Consider the following 16,680-nt stretch of genomic DNA (forward strand, 5'->3'; position numbering starts at 1 on the left):
TTACACTACAGTTTTAAATGGTACACATATACCATTTAGAGTTTGACTCCTACAGAAATCTTTCTTCATATTAATTTCTGGTACACAATAAACTACTGGTGTTGCACTAACTCATTTTTCTTGGAGCCATAGAGCTAATCTAATATAGAGCAAGAGTATTATGACTCCAAGCAATAATTATAAATAAAAGGAAAAGAAAGAGTTTTTCAAACATAACTTTTATTTACAGAAAGATCTCCTCATTTAATACATTAAGTAAAACTATAGTCATAATACATTTTTTGTCTAGCATAAAAACTTTTCTAATGAACATCTGCTTCATTTTTAAAACATTCATATACATTAAATGCATTCTATACAATACAAACGCAACTAACTGCGGCCATATATTGTGTCACATATTTTTATACACTTTTGGTGAAATGTGAAATTATTTTTTAAAGGTAGATGGATCCCGTTCATCATCTGAAGTATCACTGTCACTTTCACTGCTTCCAGAACTATCGGAACTGTGTTTACTCTCTGACTCCTTTTTTAAATTATCAGGAATAAGTGGTTTCCTAAAAAAATAAAGAATAAAACAATAATTTAATTCAAAAACTGTACATAAATTAATTAACCTTTTGCACTCAAAAGGTTTTTGCTATGTGCATACTGCCAATTCAAGAAAAAAATACCATCTATATTGAAATATAAAATGTACAAAAATAAAAATGAATTTTTTCAACATATTTTAAGATTCAATTATGTGTTGATATCTCACTTCCTCGAGTGTGATCGTCAATTAGATAGTTAAAAATACCCAACATTTTTAGCGGTAGCACAATTTTACACATGCACGAGATAATTCGATCACAGATACATTATACATTGAAACAACCACGATAGGTACTAAAACTTTGGTAAATAATTAAATATTTTATAATTCTTGGTTACTCAGGCTTTACATTGTTTTATTAATTTGCTCCTGGATACTTACTCCATAAAGGTAAAACGATATGTTGAATTTGAATGACTTATTTCTTGTTTCTCGATTAAATTTCAGAACTAATTATTTTTCAATTGTACTTCAATGACCATTGCCTAAATAATAATATTGAAAACGGAAAAACCCTGTATCTTAAAAATATTGAGAAAGAAGATTTTATTTTCATGCCACTGTAGCAGTGGCAATCGAATTATACAGCAGACCCATGCATGCCACTCCCATGGCGACATTCGAGTGCTGAGGGTATATAATATATTTTATTTTATTTGTTATTTTTAAAAATCCGTTGGAATTAAATAAGAAATATTATAAGATCTAGTCATGTTATGTCTCGTCTGGTTAGTGTGGTCATCGTGTGCTTTTTTAGGTGGATTTTAAATTTGTCTCCAGTGTAATTTTTCAAGTGGTAAGGTAAGTAATTATAGTGTTTAAGTCCATTGTATAGTATTTTTGACTTGTCTATGTTTGTCTTTGCTTTTCTACTGTGGTAGTGTTGTTGTTGTCTGATATTATATTTGTGTATGTCAGCATTTTTAGTTAATGTTATGTCATCTTCTTGTATGTATATAATATAATTTTGTGTACAATTTTTACCGTCCCAATTTTATTTATATAACTGTTTACACCACTTCCTTTATATTCATACATCTTCTCATGCACGGGCGCCAATTATTCCGACTTTTGACATGTCTATCTCTAAGTATTTTTTGGATTTAATGATGCCTTGTCTGTCTTGCTATTCCTCGATTTGTGCATCCATCAACATTCGAATCGAAAATCTTTTTAGCTGCTTTTTTCTATCTTTTGCTTTCGATTCACTCTAAACCTCCAAACCAACACGAGGGTTCCATTCTCGTCAATACTAACAAAAAAATATGTTATTAAGTTGTATCCCAACTCAACACAGGGCTCTTGGCCTCACAGAGTTAAGGGTAAGTGTTTTTTTTTTTGTAATATGTATCTTTATATGAAGAAATCAATACATATTTATTTGAAATATATACATATTTTTAGAAACTTTCAACAAATCTTTTAATGGGAGCAATTCAGAGGAACTTGCTATCTTTTTTCAACACACGGCGTAGTTATGGCTACAATTTAGAGTGCTGACTCTCGCACATAGTAATAATTATTGTTTTAATTTAAATGTTTCCTTACTGTTTGATAATCGCTAACAAGTTGGCAACATTAATATCATCCTGCCATGCAGAAAGGTCCTTAACTTCAGCTTGAGCGACGAGCTCTTCAATTTCAGACTGTGGCCTGTTTAGCAATATTCCTAAGATTTCTTTTGCTTCTTCTGTCGCTTCAGAGAATCCGCATTCCAGTAAATAAGATAGTGCAGGCTAGAAAATGAAAACATTTTTAATGCATAAAATAATATCCAACTTATAAAATGTAGTCAAATATTAATCTTTTAGAAAAAAAGTACAAACAGTATATTAGATGTTCCATTTTTAAAATTAAGAATAAATATTGAATAATTAATCCAGACAATAATAAATCTGACCCCTCCTGGTCGAACAGTCAGCGCGTTTGCCTATTACGCAAAAGGTTTCAGGTTCGATTCCCGACATGGTTGACATGAAATATTTATTCATAAAGGTGTTTATATACTAAAATATTTGACTGACTGGCACCTCAAGCGTAAGACTTACCTTCATGTGACAAAAATGGTCAAGATTTGTTGCGGTTAGTTTAGATACTAATGCAGTGCCCTATGCATCGTTAAGTATAAAAATTGAAAAATGAAAATAATAATAAATAATTACTTAGGCATAGATTTTTTTACACTGGCAGCTTAGCCCTCTGAAACTTAAATTAAATCTGGCAGATGTAAAAAAATATTTGATATAAGAGAATCGTTTCAAAGTTATTGCTGTGTTGGTTTGAACATACATTAGGTTTCAAATGGTGTTTTTTTTTAATAACTATGGAAAATAAATACCAGTTGCAAATACATACTAAAATCAATTTTATTTAAAAAAATAACAACAATTATAGTAAAAATATTTATACAACATCTTCTTCTGCAGCCTTATTCTCTCCACTGCTGGATAAAGGCCTCTTCCAAACGTCTCCATTCCTTCGTATCACCTGCTTTCATCATCCACGTTTTACCGGCAATAGAGGCAATGTCGTCGACCCATCTTTTCTGTGGCCTTCCAACACTTCTTTCGTTTGCCCACGGTCTCCACTTTATTATTCTGGGTGTCCACCTGCCATCATTTGCCTCGCCAAGTGTCCTGCCTACTGCCATTTCAATTTCGCTGCACGATCCATGATATCCACGACTCTGGTTCGGCACCTTATTTCTTCATTTCTTATTTTGTCTCTTAGACATACACCGAGCATCTGTCTTTCCATGGATCGTTGCGTGCATTTTAATTTCTGGCTACTTTTTTGTGTTATAAACATGGTGTCTAGTCTGTATGTTGTCACCGGCAATATGCACGATTCATATACTTGTCTTTTCAAGCATATAGAGACTTGTTTATTTTCAAAAATATATTTAAGTTTGCCGAAAGCAACTTAGCCCTATTCTTCTTGGTAACTCCGCTATCTGGTTATCTTTACCAAGTTTGACTTTGTGTCCTAGATAAATATATTCATCAACCACTTCAATTTTATTATCGTTAATGAAAATGTCTCGTCCTGTTGAACTCATAATCTTTGTTTTATGAATGTTCATTTCCAAACTAATCCTTTTTAAAGCCTCATGTAGTTCTATAATCATTTCGCCTAGTTCATCCATGTCTTTACTTATGACCACTATATCATCTGCGAATCTGAGGTGACTCAGGTACATGCAATCGATTGTTACACCCTTATTTTCCCAATTTAGGGTTTTAAATACATCTTTTAAGGCTAACGTAAAGAGCTTTGGCGATATTGTGTCCCCTTGTCTGACACCTTTCTCTATTTTGATTTATCAGTTTTTGTGTCCTCATTATCCTCACATCCATAGTAGCGTTGTCATAAATGAATTTTATTAATCTAATGTATCTAGAATCAACTCGGGTATTTTGGAGTGCTTCAATAACAGCCCATTTTTCAACTGAGTCAAACGCTTTACGATAGTCGATAAAAGCTAAATGTAGTGTTATGTTGTATTCAGTTGACTTTTCTATGAGTAGTCGAATTGATTGGATGTGATCTCTAGTTCCAAAGCCTTTGCGAAAGCCTGCTTGTTCTACGGGTTGATAAGAATCAAGTTTTTGTGTTAATCGGTTAGTTAGAATTTTTATTAACAATTTATAAAGGTGTGACAGTAGACTGATTGGTCCATAATTTTCGAGATTATCACTGTCGCCTTTTTTAAATAATAATTTAATTTCTGCATTTTACCAATCGTCAGGTATTTTTTCCTCTTCTAAACATTTATCAAGTAATATTTTTATTCTTCTTTTAGCTGGCTTCTGTTAGCTTTCTACCACCTAATTTTAACATTTCGCTAGTAATTCTGTCTTCACCTGGGGCTTTACTATTTTTCATATACTTCAGGGCATATTTAATTTCGTTATGCTCAATTTCCGGCAATTCTTCAGATCCTACATTCATTATACACACCTCTTCTTGCACGCTATGGTTTATATTTGATGTAAAGAGTTCCGTGTAGAATGTTTCTATCACTTTTGAGATTGAATCAACATACATAAATTAAAACACATTAGGTCACAGGCCAGTCGGCATTCGACCTTAAATAATGCAAATAATAATAGAAGGATTAGGTGCTCTAATGAGAGTCAAACTGTCAAAATGTGAATGCAATTTTAGGTAAGATTACGGATTGTAACCTGGCGCACAAAAATAGACGCCATACAGAAGATTGCCAGCAATTAAAAAATAAAAACCAGATTATTTGATTTATTATGGGAAAAATAAAATTGCAAAGCTAGTGTTCCTTTGAACAAACATATGATCTGAAAGGGTTGAATCTGATGCATTTACATTTCTAAATTTGTTGCAATAGAGAGGGAAAACATTTTTGAGAAGAGAATATGGAAGTCTAGGCATTTACAGGGCTTATGACCTGTCATTGGCTGGTTTAAGTGGCCACTTTACACACTAGGTAACATTTACCATTCTGCCTATGTTTAAACATCCACATTTCCTCAACTTTTCCATCTGTTAACTTTTGTGAAGTAAAAGAGCTGAAACCTTCATGTGCGGATGAGATTCATCCGGCTGAACCAATTCACCTACTAGGCAACGCTTAAAAACAATTAAGCGTTGCCTAGTAGGTGAATTGCCTAGTAGGTGAATTTCTGTAATATACGATCATTACTTACAGTTGCTAATGAATATTTCTTCTCTGTTATGGCGAGACGTGCATAACCCAGGAGTGGTTGTGGAGATACTGGAACACCGGATACTCCACCATCCGACTTCAACTTCTTTACAGCCAGTTCAGCATCTGACAATCTATTTCCGTGGACTAGAAGGTCTACAATATGACCTAACATCACTCCAGTCCACCTATAATCAATTATTTAATTCTAATATTAAAATCTAACACTGATTTGAGTCTACTTAAAATCGTTTTTAAACACAAAAACAAACAATTCTGGCAATATTGTTTCGCCTTGTTAGGGCATTTTCAAACAAATGTGAAGATTTAATGGACTGAAGTTCCTAATATGGCCAATTTTATGGTTTTTGTGTTTAAAGGGAAAATAAACTATTTTAAGACAACTCAAATCAATATTTGGTTTTAATATTAAAATTATAATATGGAGTTCTACAAAATAAACACCAAGTCAATAAGTGAAAATTATTTAATCAGTTAATGGTATATAAAGTTATTCAATATTATTTCTGTTATTATAATCTTTATCTACAGATGAGGTGTGTTAAAACAAAAGCGGCATTCTCCACTTTTTTCAGATTTGAGTAAAATGCAATAATCGTTTTTTTAGTAGTTTTCCTATACTGCAAGAGAAATTTATAATTTTAGTTAATAATAGTTTCCGGGAGTTACTCTCTGTGTATATTTTATTGTGATTAATTGGTAAATTATTGACTTATTTTTAATCAAAAGATGGTTTTGGTTTGTTTTCCAGTTTATGTTCTGTAATGTAAAGGAGACTGCCATTGTTATTGCAGAACTAAATACATTGAGACAAAAATGTATTAGATACTGCCAGTTGTTGTCAATAGTATTTTTATTTCTCTATCCATCGCCATATCTAACACATTTCAGACCAATGGTGGAGATTGCCGTCTTCATTTAACACACCTCAGATATAAATGATATCACTCATATCAAAATAAGAATCAAAATTAAAATGGAGAAAAGTATTTGTAGAATTCAATATGTCACTCGGTTTATTTTTTATATTTTTATAGACAATGAAATAATGAGGAACTTCAGCCCTACGGGAAATGGATACAATGAATGTTTTTTTGCGCATGGTAAAAAATTGGAGCATTAAATTGTACGGCAATGTTTCCTGAAAATGTACGAAAAAAATAATAAAAATAAAAATTGACTACCTTTAACGACGTCACTGGTTCATATGAATCAACCAATGATTAGAGAGTTATGGAAGATTTCTGGTTTGCTCGCTGCTCGGCAGAACTGATCGAGAATAAGCGGAAGAGAACCTCTGACGTCACATCCGGAGTTATTTCAGAAATAAAAAACTTTAAAAAATTATAGTGCTGATAATATAAAAAATTGAAAAAAAAAATGGCTTAGTTTAGTAGTAATCTATTAACAAATAAAAAAAAATCAAAACCACTGAACTTTCTCATTGGAAACAATAAAAATAATTCACTATCATACCTACCCAAAAATAATTTCAAATATTATTCAACAAAACAGTATGTTCAAAAAGTGTTGAATTAAATTTAAATATCCTACCCTTGTCTGTTGGTCTTATCCAATGGTTGTTCTTCCACTTGAGTCCATATACCCCATGCAATGTTAGCGAAAGTTTCTTCCAACGTAGGCGGTTTATATTCCTCACCATACTGTATAGCAACAGATTTTAAACCGATCTTTAAAGCCGAGTCCAATGTTTTCAGTTCTGCATCACTCAACTCTTTTTCTAATGCTGAAGAAAAATCTATGGTTAATTTACATGATCAATAGATTTTACAGATATAATTTTCATGTTTATTTTGGATAATTAGTCCTTTACAGCATTTTAAAATATAGGTAAGAGTATGATTAATATTCAGTGGTCTTTATTTTGAATATCTAATTAAGTTGCATTAAAAAAAATCACATTGCAATAGTCGTACATATATTTTGGAAGTGTAATTTTATCATTTTCAGAAAGAGTTTCAGTTTGTTAAAATATAATTTTGATGATTTCAATTTGAAGAAAAACTGAAATAAAAATATATAGAAAAATGTACCTTTCTTATTATCTACTTCGTTTTCTGAAGCAACTCCAGGAGCAGTATTAGAGGGAAGGTTTCTCACCATGGATTCCAACAAGAACTCGACCAAAACTTGCATTGTACTATGACCAAACATTATCATATGTGACCATATAAGTGGATAATGTTCACAAGCATTGTTTGCGTCAAGATGGCGGAGAACCTAAAAATTCAAGCATAAAAAATGTGTACCCTTATTTTTATAAGAAAAATAAATCTACATCAGATCTTACAGATACAGTAAAGTGTTTTAAAATTATAAATTTAAATTAATGGCGGCGGATACTTTTAATATGTATATACATACATAAATGCTATAAAATAAATACTCTTGAGTTAATTATTAAATAATTTTTTTATCAAAAAAATAACCAAGCGAAAAAATTTAGTGAACAGCACTTTGATTTTTCCAACATTCCATAAAGTGTTTTGTTAGCTGAATTGCCTATTTGTAAAAGAAAATTAAATTTCTAATTTAGATTTTTTTCACCACACAAGACTAAGAGGCCCAATTACAGTGGTGAACTACAGCACAGAACACCCTAACTTAAGAAAAGTTACATTTAATTTTTGTGTTCTCACCGGGAATCGAACCCGGAACCTTCCGTGCGTGAGTCGAATCGCTTAGCTATTACACCACAGAGGCCGCCTTTTTTATAATTGACGTATTTTAAAATACATTATTTATTTGACAGAGTAGGTTTGTTTAAATTGTAAGAATGTTAATCGAAATGTTCTTAAATTATATTCATACCTCTTTCATTACAGATGGTTCTGGTATGTAGACATTAGGCACAATATCGTGATAAAATTCGATAAATGATTCTAGAGGTTCATAACGACAGTGCAGTGAAAAGTAGTGGCGGTAATAAATGCTCTCTTTATACGAATCTCCAATCAAATTGTAATTCGAAGCATGCAATAATAAAGCGTGAACTCGCTTGGCCAAATCTAAATCCTAAAATCATAATTTCAAACAATTATTTAAACATGCATAAATATATCATAAAAAATTGTAATTGTTTTAATTATATTCTTGACCAATTTTATAAAACTTATTTGAACACTGTAAAAATATAATTTTCTGCAAATCAAATCTTTTTTCCTTTTTAAATAATAACTGATGTATGAAACATATGTTTTTACATACCGATAGATGATAACAGCAAACATTCATAGCAGTTACGAAGAAAAAGGAATCTTTAACATCTTGAATCTCAAATTCTCTATTCTCAATTTCATTCATAATGGAATACAAAATGTCACTTTTTGGGCCTTCTGCAAAAGTGGTAAAGAACGACATTAAAAAAAATTAAGGTTAATAATGTTTGCGGGATATTCACCATATGTATATTTATCAAAAGAAAAGTAAGATAATAATTATAAATTAAATATTTTGTCCATCATGATCTCCGAAAATGACAAAATGACAAGTCATAAGCCGTATAGATGCTTAGATTTCTATATTACCTTCTCTAAAATGTTCTTCGTCTCTGTTGTAATATGTTATTTAAAATATTTTAAAAAGTGTATTTGTTGATTACTGATATTTAAAAAAATATTATGTGGTGTATTCATGTACCTTTTTTGGTTTTATCTTCCGAGGAATAAAATAGTGAGATCGAAATCGTATAGGTACTAAAAAATATATCTTGTGTATTTCATTGAATAATAAGATTAAGTTAAATATTCTAATTCGTTTGAAGAACACCTCATAAACTTATTTTTAACCTCGATATAATAAATGCCTATTTCAAAAAACATTAATTAAAAATTTGTTTATATTAACACAAACCTGAATATTACCGTGGGGGAGAAGATTGTTAGTTTTAACGTAATTAATGTTTATAAGAAGGTTGATGAACTGAGTATTATTATCCTAAATGAATTTCAAGCAGGAATATTTTTTTTGTGGGATTCCATTGGGAGAGTAAATCAATCGTCAATCAAATAGTTTTGATATTCTGTAGTGTTGTGTTTTGTAAACATAAACAATAATGTCATTACACTTGAGACAAGACCCTTTCCATAAAAAAGTCTTTTTTAAATAAGATAATGTCATTAAACTTTTGATCATTTGTAAAATAATAAATTGGACTTAATTTTTTAACGGCTGTATAGTGTTCAAGCAGTCATTATCCCTACTCTGCGGAGAGTCCGAGAGATAAGGAATGGTCACTACGATACGCAGTTCGCAGATATCGCTCTGTGCGAATTGTCATTTGAAATATTGTTTTATGAAGATTGCGCTATAATTTGCATTTTTATGCTTTATTTTAGGTGTTTTCCAATACAAAATAAGTAATTATAAAGAGTATATGAAAGTTATTTTACAAATATTTTACTTTAAAGGCTAGGAAAAACGAATTTAGTATGGGTAACCTTAGGTTACCACACAGGGACTTAAGGATGTTTTTTCACATAGTATGTTAAAGGTACAATTACTTACTCTCTTTACAAAAGATGCACAAGACATGGTACCAGGTGGCTAGGGAGGGTTGGATACCAATTTTCTTAAATTCTGATAATGCCTTCATACAATACTCTTTGCTTTTAGGAGAATTCAAAGAGGATATACTTTCTAATACAGAATTTAGAGTTCCAACATTTGGCTTTAAACCCTAAAAATTGAACAAATATATATTTAATCACTCTATATGAGATATTTTCATATGTATAGTATTTTTTATACAAATTTAATTTAGTGAAAACTATCAAAACACGGGAATTTTTTAAAGCCATAGTATTATTAAAAAATTGACATTTATTTAAAAAGATGATTTTATAAGAGAATTTGATATTGTGAAGATATATTTTTGAATGAAATATGCAACAATTGCCCATATTTAATTTCTGAATTTAAGGCAAAAATCTGTATATTTTGTCGCCAATAAATAATCTGATATCCCATTGCAACCGGCGATTGTTTATCCAATTAAAGCTTTTGATTGTGATCCCACTAGCAACGAAAAAATAGAATGAAAAAAACCTGAAAGCCTACATTTAAAAAAAAGTACCCGCACAATAGTGAGAATAATTTGATAATCGCATATTGCATTGGTGAAAGGCAAACTCACACTCATATGAAAGAGGTCGCAAAGGGATGAAGAAAATGCACAATGTTTTAAAAATATAAAAAGAAAACATACCTTTAACTTCATATCATTAAGCAGTTCAAGTACCATATTCCACCTGAGATCAGTACTTTCCTTTAAGAAACCAACAATACTCAATAAACTATTGTATACATCGGAATTCAACTCTACATTATTTTCCATGCACTCTTGATATATTTTATATGCACTCTCAGCCTGGAAACATTAAAATAATCACTTTACATAGGAGCACAAAAGGATCAAGGTTTTACATTTAAAAATAATGCAATAAATGTGTAGTTTTACATTGATCAACTCACTTGGTGATATTTACACATCCCTTGAATTATTGTACAATATGCCTCTGGTGTTTTGTTTTCCAAGCTTGTAAATATGGACTGTGCAAGACCATTATTTCTGAAATTAAATTATCCAAATTATACTTGATAAACAAAGTGTAACATTCATAAATTGGATTTTAAAATTTTGCATACAGGAAATAAGGAAAAAATATTTATAGTTAATTTAGCACATTAACAATATTGCAGATAAATTCTGTGCTAATCTAAACATGCACTGGATGGGTGGAGGATAGAGCATCTATTCAAGTTCAAGCTTGATATTGGCAAATATCTTGTGCACCGGGCTTGAATAGAAGTCAATGAGGAAGTTCAGTGGTTTTTTTTAAATTTTTTATTTGTTAAAAGACTGTTAAACTAAGTTAAATTTTTTTTTTTTTAATTTTTATATATCGTATTATCGGCACTACGATTTTTCAAAGTTTTGTATTTCTGAAATAACTCCGCGTGTAACGTCAGAGGTTCATTTCCGCTTATTCTCATTCAGTTCTTCCTATTGGTCCAGAAGCGACAAGCAGACCGGAAATCTTCGATAGCTCTTAGACCATAGGTTGATTCACATGAACCAGTGACGTCATTTAAAGTAGTGCATTTTTTTCAAAATATTTTTTATTATTTTTTCTGTACATTTTCAAAAAACTTTGTTTTACAATTTAATGCTCTAATTTTTACCCCGCGTGAGAAAACATTTTTTGTATCCAATTTCCCGTGGGGCTGAAGTTCCTCATTGTATATTATTCCAAGTGCTCATGCACTAGACAAAAATCTGAACGCTGGTATAAATGTATGTTACAATAATTTTTAATATAGTCAACCATTTTATTTGTGTGTAATAAATGGTTCATATTTAAAAACCACAAGATTACATTTTATACATACTTCCAAACTACAATATGACGATCTGCTCCCATCCATTTACCCTGACGGAACCACCTTTCCTCGACCCACTCCTCTCCAATAGGATCCTCATCATTGAAGAAACACAGAAGTTCGAGAAATTGTTGTCTAGTCTCCTGACTAATGCTGTTTGGGTCTTTTGCTTCCAACAATTGATAAACCTTTTTAGCGTCTGTTACTAAAGAACTTCTCATGCAAGTCTTTAAGTCTTCTTCGGTAACCTAAGATGAACAAAATTTCTTTGAAATACATAAATTGTTTAATAATTACTATAGAATATAAATTAAGTCATTTCAGGCGTTGCGTAGTAGGTGCAATAATTCTGATGAATCTCACTCACATCACTTTTACAGATCTTTTACTTTACAAAAAAACTGATCAATCAAGCCAGCCAATGACAGGACATTAATCATACAAATGGCTAGACTACCATATTCCCTTTTCAAGTACGTTCTCCATCTCTGCTGTAATTTATATCAAGTCAAAACCCATACAAAAAAGGCGGCCCCCGAACACAATAGCTAAGACGCTAGACTTATACACGAAAGGTTCTGGGTTTGATTTCCGGTGAGATCACAAAAATTTTATGTAATTTCTTTCAAGCCTGGGTGTTTTGTGTTGTAATTGGGCCTGCTGGCCTGGTGCAAAAATATTTTCAAAAGTTTTGTATGAGATAAATCAGCTGACGGTGGGTAAAGGATTATTTTTATTTTGATATGAATTACTTTACTTATAGTATACATATTGACGGAGCAAAAGAAAAAGTTACATAGCGACATGTAGAAAATTTCATATATTTATTATTTTGGCGTGATTCATACATAATTTAAATAAAAAATTAAAATACGACATTCTTTATTAATTAAAAATAAAATAAAACTTTAATATGCTCTTCTGTACAGTCGCTTGGAATCTTTTTCCTTTCCACTGTCAATATATGTAATTTATTTGAAAGAACAATGAATTATTTATTTTTTCTTTTATAATTTATTGTCCCAGTATAAGCAATTCAAAAAATGTACAATAACCTTATGTTTGTAAATAAATAAATTAATTAATTAATGATAAAAATAATGTGACCTCACTGGAGTTACCCGTGCCAAAGACACGTATTTAATATTTGTTTTTAGTTTAATTTCCAGTCACATTATGCATTATTAACTACAATATAATTAACATTTATAATTAGATCAATTTGAATTTATCTAATTTATGATCGGCAAATATTTCTAGGTATAGTCCTAACTTCAAAAACTCCCTAGTCCACAAATGGTCGAAGGCGTTTTCTATTAGGACGTCAAATAATCTATAAAACTTATTTGTTTGTTTGTTGCATTTTTTTTTGTTTTAATATCGATAAGAAACTTCGCTACTAAAGTAAACGCTGTTTTCACTCTACCCTGAACAAAATTAAGCTTGGGATTAAAGAGCTCTACAAGTTAAGCCGACGACTTTAGCATTGCTCATGACTGCGTCCCCCTGAGCGAGGCAAAAGTTGAACCTGGAGGGAGGGTGATAGCCAACTAATTATCTACTCGTAAGGGGGTCGGGTATTCAAAAAGGATTAAAAACACTGTTTTACACTATTCAATTATTTACTCACTTCAGTATTGTCATCATAAACTGGTTTAGGAATATAGGCTGCAATTTGAGGATCAGCATTTTTATATAAAGTTTTTAACTTTAACGGTGGATCTGATACACTATACATGAAATAATCTCTGTTCTCCTGCCTGATCCAATGAGCAGCCTTCCTCCCGGACTCTTGGGCCATCGCGTACACACGTTTCTTGTAATTAGAATTTGGGATGAGATATGGATCATCGTGATATCTACAAATATAGGTAACATATTGAAAATCACATAAATTGCAAAAGAGAAAAAACTTTTTTGGGAAAGGAATATGAAAGTCTAGGCATTTACAAAGCTTATGACTAATCATTGGGCAAGTCAGCTGGAAGAGGTCCTATGGACTTGATGCTGCCTTCAGGACTCTTTTAGAGACTCAAGAGACTTTTTTATTTTCCATTTATTTATTTAAAAAAAAAAAAATCAATCTGTAATTCTCATTTAATGTGATTCTAAACGAAAATATGAAACTAATTATTCAAAGATGACACTTTTATCATTTTTTAATAAAAAATGACATTTTTGCGTTTATTTTCAGTGGAAATTTAAATAAGAAAAGTTATTATTTGTTTTGTACACCATTTTGTGAAAAGAACCTAAATTATATTGCGATGGTATTTGTTACAATCAATATAGTGTAAAGTTTCCGCAAGCCAAATTTTGTAAAATTTCCATTAAAAATAAATGTAAAAATGGCAAGTTTCATGTCTTCATAAATCAAGTTTTTTTATATTTTTAATTTGTATTGTTATCTAAATATATTGTTTAATTGCATAATTTTACTTTTTATTAAGTAACTTTTTAAGTTTTTTTTTTTACATTATTTTTTTAATATTTTACTTTTGCAGTTTCTTTATTTTTATTATTGCGTATTCATATTATAGAGTGTATATGGTAAACCCTGTCACATCCAAATCCACAATAATCGGTATGAACAAGGTGACATATTGGAATATCAAAAAAATATATTTAGCAATGTTTCAAAATTTAAACAAAGGGTTGCTTACTTCTGCAGAGCGCAGAGCTAGCTACCTCCTCCACACTCCTGTTGTCTCCCCTGCAGAAGTAAGAAACCATTCGGTTTTTTTTTTTTAATATTCCAATATATCTTCTCATACTGATCATCGAGGTTTCGGATGTGACAGGGTTTACCATACATGCTGTATATATACTCGCATGTAGCTTAGGAATGTATGTACCTAAGGAAGCTGCTATAAATACATATTTCATGCAGTTTATATGTGAAACTGTTTTTAGCACTTATTTTCCTTACATTATTTTTTGTATTGCAAGCCCATTATTTGTAGCATTTTTTTGCCAATAAAAGCCATGCTTCAGCACTGAAACTGAAACTTTACACTACTAGATGAGTGGTTGGCAGGAATCTGGCAAATGTTCTACCAGGAAGCTATAGAAATGTTGGAGCAATGCTGGCAGAAGTGCATACAAATCCAGGGGGACTATGTCGAAAAATAAAGCACAAAAACTTTTTCTCATCCACTTCAAAAGGTCAGGGGTGGAGCATATCAATCAACAATCATATATATAATCTTAAAGGGGCACCTGTGGAGTAAATCTGGGGTTATAAATGTGAGAGAATTAAGGTTAATGATTTTGTTGAGATTTGCTGGAAGGGCCCGAGCAATTTCATGTTTAAATTCAAAAAAAGGGCGAGGTTAAAGTATCTAAATCATTGGTTCCCAACATACCAGAAAACATCAACAAGAGTTATCTGCTAATGTTAGCTGATGAATTCAATCATTACTTCCCAGAATACAACAAAACAGAAGCTAAAGTTGACAAAAAAAATTGATTCGCAGCCCTTTTAGCACTAATGCTGGAAAAGTTGCATAAGAAATCCAGGAAGAACTCATTGAATTCCAAAATAATGGAAACTGTAAGGACACAACTGAATCTGATTCTTATGAGCAGTTTTGGTGTAAAAAAGCAACTTCATACACTAAAATTCGCCTTGCGCTTATATGCTTATGCTTTTCTCCAAAATTTATTTATGCAAACAAGGGTTTTCTGCCCTGTTGGTAATTAAAAACAAGTCTGGCAATCGATTGAAAGTAAATAATGATATACATGTAGCTTTGAGTAATAATATTAGCCCCAGGATTACCGAACTTGTACAGAAGATGCAAGCTCAAAAATCACATTGGTGCAAACCGAATTTAATTTTCTACTAAAATCATTGTGTTTTCTATACTCTTAATGCAAGTTACTTTTGAGTTTTACGAATATGTTAAAAGTTTTAACTAAAGTTTATTTTCAGGATACAGTTTATTTTTCATGAACCTTGTGGTTCCTGCTAACAAAGAAATCAACTTGGTCGCTGATCTAAAAAAAGGTTTGGAGCCACTGATCTAAATAATATAAAACAACCAATACAATAATGTAGTCTTACTTGTAATGTGGTGCTGTTGGATCCCGACCAATAGTTCTCTCTAATGCTTGTAAGATATCTGTGGGACCGCGTTGTATTCTATTTGGAATTACAAAGTCCTCGGGTTTGGCTTCCGGCTTCGCGGAAGACGAGTAGGTTTTATGTTTTGGAACTGAGACAACTGCACAGGATTGCAAGTATGTATTTGATCTAAATATTAAAAAGTTCATTTCTTACTTTTGCTTAAATTATTATGGCCGTAAAAAACACTCTAAACCAATTATAAACTACATTTTAAGGTTATGTTAACTAAAAAATATTTACCTCCAACCACGAACAATAGGAGAGTATTTGTTCATATTACCAATTTTTTTCATTTGCTTCAAATAGTATTCATTCGCCAATATTTCTATAAAATAGAAATAGTGAAAATATTTATAAAAATTCAAATGCCAAAGCTATCGCTTCAAAATTCTTAAAGTTATTTTAGCAACTAACCAAAACTTATTACTAGCCTAGCCAGTAGCCAAGATAAAATACTTTTTTTTAAAACGGGGATAGTTCTTTTCAAAAGTAAAATGACTTTTTATAATTTCAATCTTAGACGATAACTAATATTTAAGCATTTTTAATAATTTCAAGTAATTAGTAGGTACCAGATTTTTCATAAATTTATAATTAAATTAATTAATAAGTTTAGTATATTAAGTATAAGTATAAACAAAAGGGCACACCAGACACCAAAATTGCAAAGTTAAACAATATTATTATGGATAACTTATATAGCGCCATTTTTGTAATTTAATACCTCAGAGGCGCTTAAAAATAAACGTATATGTTATTTTACATATTTACCTAACATAATTCCGTAGAATAAAATATTTTATCAAAATCAAACCCTTATCCACACCCAATGAAACATATACGGCATTG

General features: G+C 31.0%; 1 protein-coding gene across 1 annotated transcript; it reads right to left on the reverse strand.

Annotated features, from left to right (window-relative positions):
• Positions 1 to 202: 202 nt before the first annotated feature.
• LOC148279475 (small ribosomal subunit protein mS39) lies at positions 203 to 16,242 on the reverse strand. The gene is made up of 14 exons (XM_088229868.1): positions 16,072 to 16,242; positions 15,769 to 15,957; positions 13,333 to 13,561; positions 11,712 to 11,950; positions 10,794 to 10,890; positions 10,528 to 10,689; positions 9,828 to 9,999; positions 8,529 to 8,656; positions 8,133 to 8,336; positions 7,355 to 7,541; positions 6,855 to 7,047; positions 5,281 to 5,467; positions 2,147 to 2,334; positions 203 to 560 (listed from the first exon to the last, which is right to left on the reverse strand). The coding sequence occupies exons 1-14, from the start codon at positions 16,122 to 16,124 to the stop codon at positions 431 to 433; spliced, it is 2,358 nt and encodes a 785-aa protein (XP_088085994.1). The 5' UTR covers positions 16,125 to 16,242; the 3' UTR covers positions 203 to 430.
• Positions 16,243 to 16,680: the final 438 nt, after the last annotated feature.

Source organism: Micrasema longulum, unplaced genomic scaffold (genome assembly GCF_059751315.1).
Source record: "Micrasema longulum isolate JH-2025_06_02 unplaced genomic scaffold, ASM5975131v1 h1tg000720l, whole genome shotgun sequence".
Classification (NCBI taxonomy): Eukaryota; Metazoa; Arthropoda; class Insecta; order Trichoptera; family Brachycentridae; genus Micrasema; species Micrasema longulum.